The sequence below is a fragment of the Nannospalax galili genome, unplaced genomic scaffold, assembly GCF_000622305.1.
Source record: "Nannospalax galili isolate Female #2095 unplaced genomic scaffold, S.galili_v1.0 scaffold433, whole genome shotgun sequence".
NCBI lineage: Eukaryota > Metazoa > Chordata > Mammalia > Rodentia > Spalacidae > Nannospalax > Nannospalax galili.
Genome location: NW_008338715.1, coordinates 10,641,917 through 10,657,839, shown reverse-complemented (window position 1 = coordinate 10,657,839; position 15,923 = coordinate 10,641,917). Strand labels below are relative to the sequence as shown.

Sequence of the window (15,923 nt, the reverse complement as noted above, 5' to 3'; positions counted from 1 at the left end):
AGTGATCACACACACATACCAATGAGTACTTCCCCACAAATATCGACAACAGTGACACAGTATGTTTATCGTCGAACTTACAATCTATCTCTTTTGTTGGTACTGTATGTCGCCCTTTCTACTCTTCATCTTTTCTTATCATGGTTCCCAGCACAGTCCCTTGCATGTACACTAAGCTGAAAGCTGGGCAGCCTCAACTGAAGATAATTGGATCATAAGAGCAGCTCTCAACTATCACTTTTCCACAACTAAAACCAAAAATCTAACATTTTATCTGGATGATGAGAAAGATCTTGATTTTGTCAACAACTATTTTTACAGAAAGGGTAGTTTACAGATCAAGGAATTCCTAAGGGTTTAGAACATTAACTAAAAAGTGTACCTGACTGCTGAAAGATGACCTCCGCTGTGCCATCTTCTCATGAGCTGGTAAATGCTGTCTGGGAGGAGTGCTAGTATCAGTTGGGATCTTTGTTGGTGTTGCTGCAGTTAATCAACAAAAAGAAAACAGTGCTTACAGTTTTCAACCATTAACCTCAAAATGCACTTCAGTGAATAAAAATGGTTCCTTAGTTTTCTAAGCTATTAGATAAAAGGGAAATCCATGTCTATAAGATTAATTTTAATTACCTCTATCTTTTCTAAGGAGAAAGAAAATATATGAGATAGGAAAATTTTAAAAACAGTTGCTATAGTCATTCTCTCAATATCCACAAGGGATACTGGTATCAGAATTACATACAGATATCAAAATCCATGCACATTAAAGTCCCTTCTATTAAATAATGTAGTATTTTCCTATCACCTATGAACATCCTCTTGAATGTACTTTAACACCTCTATATACTTTAAATAAACTCTATTCATAGTACCTAATACAACGTACACTTGATACAAATAGCTGTTAAATTATTTGCAAGATACTGACAAGGAAAAAATGTCTGCACATGCTCATTACAGATACAACTGAGGAGGTATTTTCTATCTATAATTGGTTAAGTTTACAAATATAGATATAGAGGACCAAACTATAACTTAAAGACAATTATGCAAGTCTTCCTAAAAGTTAAACTTTAAAAAAGCAAACTTAACCAACTGGTTTTACAAGAAAAAAACAAGTTTTGTTTTCTTTTTGAGGAATAATTTAAATTTTAAATATTTTATTTATTATTTTTTATTTTATGTGTATGAGTGTATTGCCTGCATGTGTATAAGTACATCAGTGTCATACAGTGCCCGCAGAGGTCAGAAGAGGGCATTGGATCCTCTGGCACTCAAGTTACAGATGGTTGTTAGCTGCCATGTGGGTGCTGGAAATTGAACCCAGGTCCTTTGCAAGAGCAGTCAGTACTCTTAACTGCTCAGCCTTCTCTCCAGCCCCTAAATTTTTACTTATACTTAGGTACTTGCTTCCCACATCAGGCCTTTGGTCTCAGGACAGTGTTTGTGACTGATACCTCATCAGGATATTTTCAATTTGTAACAGTTATAGCTTTAGATTATCTGTAAGTTACTCTGGTCAGCTCCTCCTGAGGCACATGAATAGAGCTCCGGAATTCCAGGACTAACATTCCAGGCTGGAGTGGTGGCAGTTACAGGGTGGCTGTGTAATGGCTGGGAGAAGCAGGAGGTAGTGCCCATTGTATCCCATGAAGGGAGCTTTGCTAAGCATCTGCACTTCTAGGACTAGGCTGGGCTCTGAGGATAGGTGTGCAGGGGGAGGGCCAAAGAACTTCCCGAAAGGGGCTGTCTTTCAATCTGTCCCAGCCCTCCTGTGAGCTGAGGCCTCCAAGACCACTTCTGGATGGGAAGGGCTAGGGAAAGGAGAGATAGGCTCAAGTCCTTGGGTTTAAGAACTGAGGCCCTGTGGTGGTGGGCTCACCACTGTCCTGTTGCCTGTTGTCATTGGACTCTCTCTACTGGTAAATATTAGCAGTACATGATGATGCTCCAGTTTCGCATACCTGGTTGGCAGATTTTCCCCAAGTATGAATGCTCATGTGGCTTAACTATGGAAGTCCCCATGTGCATTTGTTTTCACCCATTAGTTGAGAATGTTATGTAAATGGAATCTTCTTAACCTAGAAGGTCATATTCATATTGCATACCCATTTACTTGTAGTGAATTGTTTAAAGTTGTTAACACTTGTTTAAACTTTTTTTTTATACTACAGCATTTATGCTGGTTTACAGAAGTTATGAAATTATTTTTTATCAGTATGGGAATTAATTAAAATTTTGAATCTTTTAAAAAAAGTTAACATTATCATCTACAGTTCATTTGATGATCTTAATTCTTTTCTAAAGGTAAATAATTTGTCCCTTACTGGAAAGGTTACTGTACTTCAAAACTGAAAAAAAACTAGAAATTTAAAGAAATACTTGACAAAAGTGCTGCTTTCACTAACACAAGCAAACTCAGAAGTACTCTCTATAAGAAGAGTTTGTTTTCAAACTAAGATACTTACAGGAAGGGTCTGAGACTGCTGTGTGAGATGATTTTCTTGAACTTCTGGAGGAGGCAGAAGGAGTTGGGCTGCGATCAAACCTTTCCAGCGCTTCCTTGAGACTGACTGTGTTTATTCGATTGTCAGACCCAGAATCTTGGCTCTAAGGAAACAGGAAAATAAATGTTTTCTTATAGCTCAATTCAGATCTCAATTTAGCAATACTGTTTGCTAACAATAAAGTAAAATCAGGGGCTGGGAAGATGGTTTAGTGGGTAAATGTGCTTGCCATGCAAACATGAGTTTGAATCCCCCCAAAATACCTAAAGCCAAGTGCAAGTAGTACACCTTTGTAATCCCAAAAATGACACAGCAAGAGCCCTGGCAGGAAAATTCCTGAAGGTCAGGGATGGCTAACCTGGTGTACACAGCAGAAAAACAACAAAGAGACCCTGACTCCCAAGGTTGCCCTGGGCAATGGCACAGGCGTGCCCACATTCACACCACAAACATGTGCACAATGGTGTACACACACACACACACACACATACATACACACACAAAGTAAATCAAACTCAGTTTTTATCTAAAACTCAGTTTTAAAGTATATATGTATATATTTATTAGACAAGAAAAATTCTTTTTTATATACTGTTCAGTTTTTTAAAAGACTATTTATTATTTTTATTTTATGTGTGTGAGTGTATTGCCTGCATGTGTTTGTAAGTGCCCCTGTGTCCTGCAATGCCTGAGAGGGTCAGAAGAGGGCATCAGAACCCCTGGAACTGGAGTTAGGGATGGTTGTTAGCCACCAAGTGAGTGCTGGGAATTGAACCTGGGTCCTCTGCAAGAGCAGCCAATGCTCTTAACCTCTGAGTCATCTCTGCAGCCCCTACTGTTTTGACTTCATTTTCTATTTAGAGAAATAACAAGACTCAAGCCAGACTCTTATATCATGTACAAAAATTAACTCAAAGTGGATCAAAGACCTAAATGTTATGAGCTAAAACTATAAAACATTTGAAGAAAACATAAGGAAATGATTTTATAACATTGAATTTCCCAATAAAATGGAATTCAAAAAAAAAAATAAGAACGCCATCAACAGAATGGAAATAATCCACAAGACTGGGAGGAAACTTAAATTGTTGTCTGATCAGGATTATTATCTAGAATAAAGAACTTCCTAGAATTCAATAATGATAACTCAATGATAAGAAATGGACAAAGAATATGCCAGGTGTAGTAGTATGCACTTTTGTGTTGTGTATACTGTTGAGACAAAATCTCATACTGTGGCTCAAACTGGCTTTGAACCTGTGGCAATTCTCCTGTCTCAGCTTCTCAAGTGCTGGAATTATAGGAGTGAGCAACTGTACTCAGCTAGTAAGTACCTGTAAGCATAGCATGTATAAGTCTGAAGCAAGAGGGTCACTTGAGCTCAGCCCGGGCAACCCAGCAAAAGTCTCTACAGAAAAACAACCCCCCCCCCACCTCCCCCCTAACAAAGAGAACAGGTTCGGTGTGGTGGCATACACCTGTAATCCCAGTACTTGGAAGGTAGAGGCAGGAAGATCAGGAGTTTAAGGTCACCCTTGCCTGTATAACCAGTTCAAAGCCAGTGTAGCCTGCATGAGACCTGACTCAAAAACTCAAACAGATAAATGAATACACAAATAATACATAAATAAGAAAACAAAAGTAGGAACAGGCAAAATAAACACTTTTCCAAAGAGGACATACAAGCACCTAAAAAGTTGCTCACACTGATGAGGAAAATGACAATCAAATCCATAACAACACTACTTCATACACTATTTGAAATGGCTACTGTGAAAACAAAAACAACCTCCTCTTTCTCCAAGAAACCCCAAACCAGGCTGGGCATGATGGTGTACCTCTGTGATCTCAGCACTTAGGAGGAGATGGGTCTCCTCCACCTTCATTAACTTTCCCAGCCTCTATTTTGCCTCCATCTCCCATTTCTTCCCAGTCTCTGGAGCCTTCCACTTGCCTTAGTGTCCATAATTAACAAACTACTCTGCACTTTCCTTCTTAACTCTGATTTTTTTCTTCACTCACCTGTTCTAAAAACCAGAGTCATCATTTTTCTTGTAGTTCTCTTCAGAGGAGGCAGTTTTCTCTCTTATGACTCTCAGCCACAGCTGTACAGGTGGAAGAAAAGTCCTCCTATTCATGTTTCCACCCTAGTTTCCCTGCCTCCTTTCCACAGACTCGGGTATGGAGCTCACATACCATATAAGTCCATTTCTAATTATTATGAGCTAAAACTATAAAACATTTGAAGAAAACATAAGGAAATAATTTCGTGACATTGCAGTCATGACACCATCCTATGGTGACTTCACAGCAGGTACTGGAATTAAATTTCAGCTTCAGGCTCAGTATTCCCCTCATCAAATTACTTCCACTAATACTCAACCTAAACCCTCTTTTTTTCCTTGGTGTCCTTTCTTTCGAGATTGTGACATCACTAGTCTTTGACTATAATCCTTTCAAAGCAAAGGATCTCAATTTCAAGCATCCTAGTTTTCTGATCACCGTTGTCACATTACCTACTATTCCCTTTACTATTCTAATTACAATAATCCTTTGGCTTGAATGTAACTTACACAAATTCTACAACATTTCCAAAATCACAGTTTTACTTTGTGTTCTCCCTTCTCTTCATACATCTTAAATTTATGTTTAATTATTATAACAACTATGCATATACGTTCAATACCTTAGCTCCTGTTTCCTTTTACCATCACAGTTCTTTAGCAAAATCCCAATGCCGGTTAAACCAACATTTTATTTATACTACACAGCAGAACACGGCCAAAGAAATATAACATGGGTCAGAGAGATGGCTCAGCAGTTAAGAGCAATGTCTGCTCTTGAAGAGGACCTGGGAATCCTAGCACCCACATAGCAGCTAACAACCATCTACAACTTCAGTTCCAGAGGATCCAATGCCCTCTTCTGTCCTCTGTGGGCACTGCACGACATGGGTGCACTTACATACATGCAGACATAACACTCATACACTTAAAAAAATAAAAAATAAAGTAAAAAAGAAATACAACATGTTAACTATTCTCACTTCAGATTAATAATCAAGTGCCTCATGAGGACTCTCAATCTGCCTGCCACACAGGTTGTAAATCTCCACAACACTATTCTATTCTACACAACCGTGTGACACATTGCCTTTCTTCACAAACTTCCCCAAATTCCTTTATTTTTTAAAAATTTTGTTTGTATGTGTATGGGTGTTTTGCCTGCATATATGTAAGTATACATGTGCATGCATTGCCTGTGGAGGACAGAGGAGGGCACCGAATCCCATGGAAGTGCAGTTACCAAACCTAGGTCCTTTGCAAGAGCAGTCACTGCTTTTAACTGTTGAGCTATTTCTCCAGAACCCTCAAATTCCTCTTAGCCAGTACCTACAGTTATTATTTTACTGGGAGCACTGTCATAAGCTCCCACTACTCTATTTACCTGCCTGCCAACTGGATTTAATCAACATTAAGATTTTGTCAAGGAGTGTGATGAAGGAGGGTTGAAGGTAGAGATCATAGGTTATGATCTCTAACCATGAATATAAACTGAGCAAAGAGGAAAAGGAGACATAAAATGAGAATCTGACTATGAAAATGGGATATTCACATTATCTTTCCTCACACTGCTACAGTAAGGAAGTAGACAACTCTTTCTGTCATACTGGTTCCAGAGCGTGACTCTTTAGATCTTCTGGATCATATGTAACTATTAAATTCTGTGACTGCAGCACAAGCGTAGCCACAGACAAAATGTAAGCAAATGGGTGTGGCTTTGTTATCTATAAGCACTAGGGTGTGAATCTGGTATGTGTCATGTGTAATAAAACATTCTTATTTTAATTTTTCATCTACTTAAATACATAAAACACACTTGTAGTTTGTGGATGTTATAAAGCCAGTCAGAAGGCCAGAGGTGGCACTACAGCCATAGTGCCAGCCCTTGAGAAAGCTAAAGAATCTGTTCCCACTCAATGCATACTTCCACTTGCACACAAGACTGACAGTCTCATATCTACCCATATCTTCAATTTCTACTTCCCTCTTTCCCTCCATCAACTCTTCTCTCCCCATCATAGCAGATAATAAACACATTGTCTTTCTACATGATATAACAACAGAAAAGAAAGCAGAGTTCAAATTCAAATTACAATTTTCCAGTCATGCATCTTTAGGAAATGTTCCCTCTTAAAAACAGCTTCAGTATTTTCAAAGTGGGGATTATTACCTCAGATAAGGCCACCTAAGAGGCAAATCACATTTCATAATCATATAAAGAATATAGCCAGAGCCTAGTACATAACATGCAATTAACAATGATTGTTTTAATCTTTGATTGGTTTTAACACTAACCTAATTAGTGTTAAAAGGCAGAATCTTCAATTCCTTTTTAGAAGCAAATGAAATTTGAAAATATTAAATTCAAAACAAAAATAATCATATGTCCCTCACAAATGAGGAAATGAAACATTTGAAAAATAATTTTTGCTATTAATTATTGAGTACTGTGCTTCACTAGGGAGAAATTAAACTCTTTTTTGTTTGTTTAAAGACTGTAAGAAACATACTTTGTCAGCAGCTGCGTCAGGAAGAGACTCTTCAATGCCAAGTTCTCGTCGTCTTTCAGCTCTAACTTCTGCATAACTACAAAGGGGAAGAATCAAATTTTAATGTCTGGTCATTTATTTAAAATACTACAGAACTGCAACTATTTGGCATTATGTATCTTACTTGATCATCACTAATTCTGTATAATTTTCTATGTGCTAAATAAACTTAACACATGTCTGTGATATTCTATTGAAATTCAATCTGTACTTTTTTTAGGCATTCTACAAACGATCTGTAAGGATAAAGTACATAAATTCAGAGAAACTAAGTAAGAATATGCATATCTACTCTGGTTTTCCCTTCGTATGACTTACTTTGATACGTAAATGTCAGTACAATTTCTTCTATAAACCACAAGACTCAGGTCAGGTTTTATATATCTATGCATTACTTGCATCCTATTTCTTATTATCATGTTATCATTAGGTCATATAAATTTAATAATAATAGACTTCCAAATATTAAAAATAGGAAAAAAATCACTGTCATTCATTCAAGTATATAAAAATTATATTATCAAGATTATTTTTGGGTATTATGACTTAGAAATTCTCTAAAAGAACTATTACCTTACTACAGTGTGAGTACACACAATAAACTCTGGCCTTGAATTCCACTGATGATAAGTGATGTAATAATGAGTCTGAAGCCAAATCCACTGCTGTCCTTTGGTCAGGAACCTGTAATAACATGATTTTCCTTTTCCATACTGCATTACTGAAAAGAAAAGAAACAAATCTTTTTTTCTTGATCCATATTTAGTTATGAAGAATCTGGGTTTCTTTTAAACCAAAAGCTATTATTTGCATTAAATCTTCATGTAGATTATATTTCTGGCTTTCAGAAATATATATCACTTATAAAGATGTTATTCTTTAAAGCTAGTTTAAGCACCCCCCAAATAATCAGAGCTTCCAGCTGACACTATTGATTATTGCTAACCTTACACATTTTTCATACATAATAAACTTCATCTACTTAAGGAATTACATTGCTGACTTCCTCTTGCCTAAATATAATGCTTAAGGGAAGCAAGAATAACATTTCAAAAATCTGAGTATTTTCCCCATAGATGCTGTCGGGCATAATATTTCTGAGGTGTTTTAATTTTAAAACTGTAACTAAACAAAGCCCAGAGCGATTTAATTATCTGAAGTAACTGTTAAGTACAGTTTCCCAAAGCAAAGATTTTAGGCTCTAAAAATTCCCAAGATTTTAGACTCTAAAGCATTTCTGACAGATGCTAAGCAAAACTTAGGTTCTGTGGTTAAACTGACTTGGGAAACATCACAGATTTTTGAAATGTTACTAGAAGATATTCCTTTATATTACATATATGATCAATCTACTAGGAACGAAAAGTCAAATATAAACGTGTTTCTATATTCACTGATTAAAAACCCTTCTCTCTTAAAAAAAAAAAAAACCCTTCTCTCAAAAACTGTCTTTCATTAATAGAAAAGGGTTTCTACTTGTGTTTTGAAAGAGTAATCACTGGAAACATTAAGCTCTACTTACAGTGCTCATGACATTTTGCCAGGTTTTCTAGGTCATCCACATGATAGTAATCATAGCCTGATGTTCCCAAAACTTCAAATGGCAAATATCCTATTATTGGTGGTGCCCTAAATTACAGAACAACAACAACAACAACAACAAATCAATTTGGAACTTTTCTAGAAGAAACATCACAACTACAAATCATTTTGGGGGAAAGGTTTTACTTTTTTGAAAAAATGGATAATGAATTTCAAAATCCTGATCATAAAAGGTTTGTCAGAGTCCATTAATATTCAGAATTACAACTCTTACCTTTTTCATGAAATTTAAAGATGAAGTTACCTGTGATCTAGAAATAGAAACTTCCATTCTAAACTATGTCTAGATGTAAACTCTTCATTGGGTTCTTCCACAGTACACATTTCCTACAAACAAATTAACAAGTAAAATTTCCTGTGTTCTTAGAAAAATATGAAATATTATTAGACATAAGTCATTATTAACACATTTTAGTTTTTTAGTATTAAAGAAAATGTGCATCAGGTTAGGACTATAAAGTGATAGAGTGTACAAAGTCAAGTTCAATTCCCAACAAAGCAAACAACAACAAAAACTCCTAAAATTTTACACATCAGTAACAGATGCCAGCTTTAGGGCAAGCAGCTGAAGTCTGATACATTTCCCATTCACTCACATACCTTACCCTAAATTCAGATCTCTCATTTGATTTACACTGTCCTTTTTTGTTTTTTGGGTTTTTTGTTTTATTTTTTTTTTTTTTTTGGTTTTTTTGAGACAGCGTCTCCCTGTAGCCCCAGCTGGCCTTGAACTCACAGAGATCCACATGCCTCTGCCTCTCGAATGCTGGGACTAAAGGTGAGTGCCATCATGCCTGGCAACACTGCCCATTTTTTAGAGTCTGGGTATGCCTTAAAAAAATAAAAACTAATTGCCTTCACATAGTTATATAATTTCCCATCTCATCAATGCTCTCACTTCTGTGCAGTGACATAATCTAGAAATCAACATAGTCTTTACTGTTTTACTTTTCATAACCAAACTGGCCATTACTAAACACTTTTTTAAATACAGATTTTAATTTTATTTATGTGTTTGTGGGCATATGCCATGTGTGTGGTCTCAGAGGCCAGAAGGTGGTGTTGGATCACCTGGAAATGGAGTTATAAATGGTTGTAAGCCACCAACATAGGTGTTGGGAACCAACTTGTAGTCCTCTGCAAAAGCTGTACAATCTCTTAACTGCTGAGCCATCTCTCTACCCCTACGTGCTTTTAATTTTACTTTCCGGGTATTTAAAAATCTATTCCATTCCATCAATCTTGAGTGATCACTGCCATCACTGACTCACCTCACTGTATAATAGCATCTTATCCATCTTCCTATCCTTCAATTTATCTTTTATTCTGAGGCCAAAATTACTAATACTCAAATATGATTACATGACTTCCACACTTAAAAATCTTCTATGGTTCCTCATGCTGAAATCTCTTCATTGAGAAAAACTGCAGAAAGGACAAATTTTTTATCTGACCCGTTTACTTTTCTAACATTATTTTTCACTATTCCTCTCTCTCATATCCATGAATCCTAGACTCTGTTGTACAAAAGCAAATATTACAACCTTCCTCTCTCTCCTTATATGATCTTCGTTAACAGTTAAGAGCTGGGGCTTTTAGAGAAAGAATCAGCATCAAGTCTCAGTTCTAACCCTAAGTGTCGGTTTCCTTAAATACAAAATGGGGCTAATAGCACCTATCTCATATGATTATAAAAATTAAATGAGATACGGCATGTGAAGTATGCAGTTAGCACTCAAATTGCCTAAAATCAAGACAGGAAGACTAGTTTAAGATTTTCTAACTGCTAACTCAGAACTCTGTCACCCAAATTTTAAATCTCACACTGGCTTCTTTCCAGTGACTTTCTAGTGTCTGAACTATTTTCCTTCCCTGCTTCCTTACTAATCTGCTTTAGGGGCCCAGGAAATTTTTAAAAAAGCATTATTTAAAATTCAAAGAGCAAATTATATCCAGTAAAGCCCATCTTTTAAAAACTGCCTCAGGTTTTTTTTAACTTTAATGAAGATAGTGAACTATACACAAAACAGTCTAGAATTCTGTTCAAAAGCAGGGCAATAGTAATATACTACCATGAGTTACCTGCAAAGAATACTCTACAAAAACTGGTTGCATATTTAGTATTTTATAATTCATGGTTTTAAAAATATCAAGTTCATACATATTTAATGACTCATAGACACAACTACTCCAATATTTGTGCAAGTTTCATTCCTTCTAAAGACGATAACAGCAGCAAAAATTGCACAGGAGCAGTTCTTATATTATGAACGCAAATTCACTTAGAACAATTAATCCTGGAAACATACCTTGATGAACTGGGGTGTAGCTAACCTGACAGTAGCTACAAAACAAACTCTATCTTCATAAGAAGGCCTGTGTGTGCGCTGTATAGTTCCTTCAAAACCATTGTGTGCTGAAGTTGGTACTACAATGAGGAAACGTGTCATCAGTTAATCCAGTAAAATCTAGTTGCTATTAATATTAAAGCATTCTAAGAGCTTAGAAAAATTTAAAAATCCAGTTAAAATATACTGCAAAAGAAGCATTTTAACTCACCACTGTTTAAAGATTTAAAATTTCCTATAAATCTCACATATTCATAGGTGGATGGCTCCTTTGGATCTATTGTTCCTCGAAGCATATGACAACAGAATTCTAGTTGATTTTTTGCTGAAACAAGCAATAAAAAGTTGGGTAAGTTCACAATTGTTTCTCCAACAGAAGTATTTCATGGCATTTTATATACTCCATAAAAGGCAAGTACTGTAAGAGATGGCTGTACACCTAGCACCAGCCAGCATTGTCGATGACTGCACACCTGGCACCAGCCAGCACTGTCGATGACTGCACACCTGGTACCAGCCAGCACTGTGAAATAACTGCACACCTAGCACCAGCCAGCACTGTGAGATGACCGCACACCTAGCACCAGCCAGCACTGTCGCTGACTGCACACCTGGTACCAGCCAGCACTGTGAAATAACTGCACACATAGTACCAGCCAGCACTGTCGATGGCTGCACACCTGGTACCAGCCAGCACTGTGAAATAACTGCACACCTAGCATCAGCCAGCACTGTGAGATGACCGCACACCTAGCACCAGCCAGCACTGTCGATGACTGCACACCTGGTACCAGCCAGCACAGTGAGATGACCGCACACCTAGCACCAGCCAGCACAGTGATACCAGCCAGCACTGTCGATGACTGCACACCTAGCACCAGCCAGCACTGTCGATGACTGCACACCTAGCACCAGCCAGCACTGTCGATGGCTGCACACCTGGCACCAGCCAGCACTGTCGATGACTGCACACCTAGCACCAGCCAGCACTGTCGATGGCTGCACACCTGGCACCAGCCAGCACTGTCGATGACTGCACACCTAGCACCAGCCAGCACTGTCGATGGCTGCACACCTGGACCAGCCAGCACTGTGAAATAACTGCACACCTAGCACCAGCCAGCACTGTCAATGACTGCACACCTGGTCCCAGCCAGCACTGTGAAATAACTGCACACCTAGCACCAGCCAGCACTGTCGATGACTGCACACCTAGCCCCAGCCAGCACTGTCGATGACTGCACACCTGGTACCAGCCAGCACTGTGAAATAACTGCACACCTACCACCAGCCAGCACTGTCGATGGCTGCACACCTGGTACCAGCCAGCACTGTCGATGGCTGCACACCTAGCACCAGCCAGCACTGTCGATGACTGCACACGTGGTACCAGCCAGCACTGTCGATGACTGCACACGTGGTACCAGCCAGCACTGTCGATGACTGCACACGTGGTACCAGCCAGCACTGTCGATGACTGCACACGTGGTACCAGCCAGCACTGTCGATGACTGCACACGTGGTACCAGCCAGCACTGTCGATGACTGCACACGTGGTACCAGCCAGCACTGTCGATGACTGCACACGTGGCACCAGCCAGCACTGTCGATGACTGCACACCTGGTACCAGCCAGCACTGTCGATGACTGCACCCCTGGTACCAGCCAGCACTGTGAAATAACTGCACACCTAGCACCAGCCAGCACTGTCGATGACTGCACACCTGGTACCAGCCAGCACTGTGAAATAACTGCACACATAGCACCAGCCAGCACTGTCAGATGACTGAACACCTAGTACCAGCCAGCACTGTCGATGGCTGCACACCTGGTACCAGCCAGCACTGTGAAATAACTGCACACCTAGCACCAGCCAGCACTGTGAGATGACTGAACACCTAGTACCAGCCAGCACTGTCGATGGCTGCACACCTGGTACCAGCCAGCACAGTGAGATGACTGCACACCTAGCACCAGCCAGCACTGTGAAATAACTGCACACCTACCACCAGCCAGCACTGTCGATGGCTGCACACCTGGTACCAGCCAGCACTGTGAAATAACTGCACACATAGTACCAGCCAGCACTGTGAAATAACTGCACACATAGTACCAGCCAGCACTGTGAGATGACCGCACCCCTAGTACCAGCCAGCACAGTGAGATGACCGCACACCTAGCACCAGCCAGCACTGTGAGATGACTGAACACCTAGTACCAGCCAGCACTGTAGATGACTGCACACCTAGTACCAGCCAGCACTGTGAAATGACTTAACACCTAGTACCAGCCAGCATTGTAGATGACTGCCCACCTGGTACCGGTTAGCAGCTACTTCTCTTTCCAGCACCTCTTTTCCCATTCTTCACTCTAATTTCAAAGAAAGGTTTTGCTCTCCATTCTAAAGTCCCCTTCTTTCCTCCCCTTTTTTCTGCTGCTGTTTGTTTTTTGACAGGGTCTCACTCTATAGCACAGGCTGGCCTAGAATCTGTGATCCCCTTGCCTCCAGCTCTTAAGTGTTGAAATCACAGGCATGTGTCACCACACCAGGCTTCATGTTTCCATCTCTACCTTGAACAGTCTTTCTTAGCTTCTTTCTACAATTTTAAATTTCCTCAGGTCTTCCATCTTTCCAAACAAAGACTTTTTCATGATAATCTTGTTGGCATCAGAAAACCCCTTCCTTTTCAATACACACTCTAGCTTCCATATATTCTTTTTAACTTTGTACACCTTGGATCTCACCCTTATATCCCTACAGCAATGACTCCTCCAAATACTACTGACATTTATTTGTATTACCAATATCCAGTAGTTTTTCCTTACTGTTTCTAGCTCACCTTAAAACTCACTCTTTCTCATCCCCATAGCATGAACTTGCCTTTCTACATTAATGAATATTCCTATCTCTTCTGCTAATTCATTGTTAAACTAGAGACTTTCACAAAGGTTTTTCTGGGAATGACTTTTTACTATCTTTTCTACATTCACTGATCTTGGAGGCTGATTAACTTCTCTCTCTCTCCCCAACTCTAACATTTTAGGATATGACAGTCTCATATCACTATTCACTTTCAAGACATTTCCACTTGATTGTTTCATTGGTAATTTCAACTCAATGTTATTTGAAAGTCAATTTATTATCTTTCCTCCTAAGTCATCTATCTGTGTCCCTGATATAGATATTCATTTTCCAACTCAGAAAGCACATCCTTACTTCCATGTCAATTTGTTCTATCCATTTCCCATCACAAGCTTCCAACCTAACCTGTTACCAGGATCTGATATTTCACCAAAAAAGCTCACAAACTGGCTTTTCTCCAACTGAATACTTACTACCACCAACTAAATACCATCACAAATTACATCAAGTAACTGAAATATTTGCTAATGCTTCTACACTTTGCCTCTGATTTGTACTTTCCTGCTACTTTTAGACTAATGCTACTTTCATCATGTTGCTTCAGCATTCAAGGACTACATCAAGCTTATGCTGTTCTGTATTACTAGCTGTATCATCTAACCCAACGGGTTCAAAATCTATGTCCTCCCTTGGTTCTTCACTGTGTAAAAAATAAACTCCATAGGATGAAATACACACTGGGCGTGGTAGCATGCGCCTTTAATCCCAGCCCTCAGGAGGCAGAGGCAGATCTCTGTGAGATCGAGGCCGCCCTGGTCCACATCGTGACTTCCAGGTGGGCTATGACTAGGGAGACTCTGTCAAAAATCAACAAAAAGACCAAGGTCGGGGGGGCATAGGATGAAATACTAGCTCCTTTATACCCATAACTCTGCCTCATACACATCACATCATCTGTACCAACTCATTATCATTATGGCCCCAGTGACCTACTAAGTTTCAAAGCAATATACCCTCTATTTTAACTCATTTATTCCTTTGTAGTGACATTCTTTTTTCTCTGGAAAGAACTTCATTTGTGCTTGTCTATCAGATGTTTGGGAAATCATTAGCAAGTCACTTAATAAAGACTTCTCTGATCTTAGAAGCAGGAGTCTAAGCTCTCTCTGCCCAATTCTGCTCTTTTAAGGGTCTAAAACTAACTCCTCCTTGCTCCACCTGCTGATACCTGAGGTCCCAACTTTCTAATTCTCTCCTTACTCTATATACATTTACCTTAAGCAACACCATTTATTCCGTGACTTCAAATACTATTTACAACCATAAAACAAAACTGGTTTCTATATTAACTATGTGTAGCCCAAGTCTTTCTTCTAAGTACCAGATTAGAATGGACTAATAGTCAGTGTATAAAAGGTGACTATAAAAATTATATAGGCTTCAACTGAATGTAATTTGGCCCTAATCACACATGGTCTCCTGGATTTGGGGAGGACTAAAGTATACCAGCCAACTGTATGCAATTTGTCCCTAATCACACATGGTCTCCTGGATTTGGGGAGGGCTAAAATATACAATCTGGGCAAGGCTAGGAAGAGAAGGCATGATCCATGGTGGCTAAAGACTTTCCACCGTGCAAACTTTCAGGTTACACATAAACCTCAGCTGCCCCTCACTTATGTCAGTAAGTAAGCTCAGTAAATCCATTGGTTCCCCAGTAAAACTTTAATCAAACATTGGTTTGGCACTAGAACATTAAAAGGGAATGAGAATTGCTGTGTATCCGGAGGAAAAGAATTCTCACAACAGATGGAAAATATATTTCTTAATGTTATTATGTCTCATAATTATTTAAAAAAAAAGAAAATGAGAATGTAAAAGATGTTAAAAGGATATGGGAATGGAGATATTTTCCAAAACAGACACAAAAAATGAGAATGCCTAAGCAAGTGGGGAAGGTCTGTGTAGGTTTGTTATGATATATAAAGGAT

At 38.9% G+C, this 15,923-nt stretch overlaps 1 protein-coding gene across 9 annotated transcripts in view; it reads right to left on the bottom strand.

Annotated features, from left to right (window-relative positions):
• Positions 1 to 15,923, bottom strand: part of Clock (clock circadian regulator) — a 94,179-nt gene that overhangs the window by 21,643 nt on the left and 56,613 nt on the right. For all 9 annotated transcript variants that reach the window (XM_017798212.2, XM_029563585.1, XM_017798210.2 and 6 more), the window contains 8 exon segments: positions 11,281 to 11,394; positions 11,031 to 11,149; positions 8,966 to 9,048; positions 8,642 to 8,748; positions 7,693 to 7,840; positions 7,081 to 7,156; positions 2,469 to 2,610; positions 383 to 483 (listed from right to left, as the gene is read on the bottom strand). In XM_017798212.2, coding sequence (XP_017653701.1) covers positions 383 to 483; positions 2,469 to 2,610; positions 7,081 to 7,156; positions 7,693 to 7,840; positions 8,642 to 8,748; positions 8,966 to 9,048; positions 11,031 to 11,149; positions 11,281 to 11,394 — 890 coding nt within the window.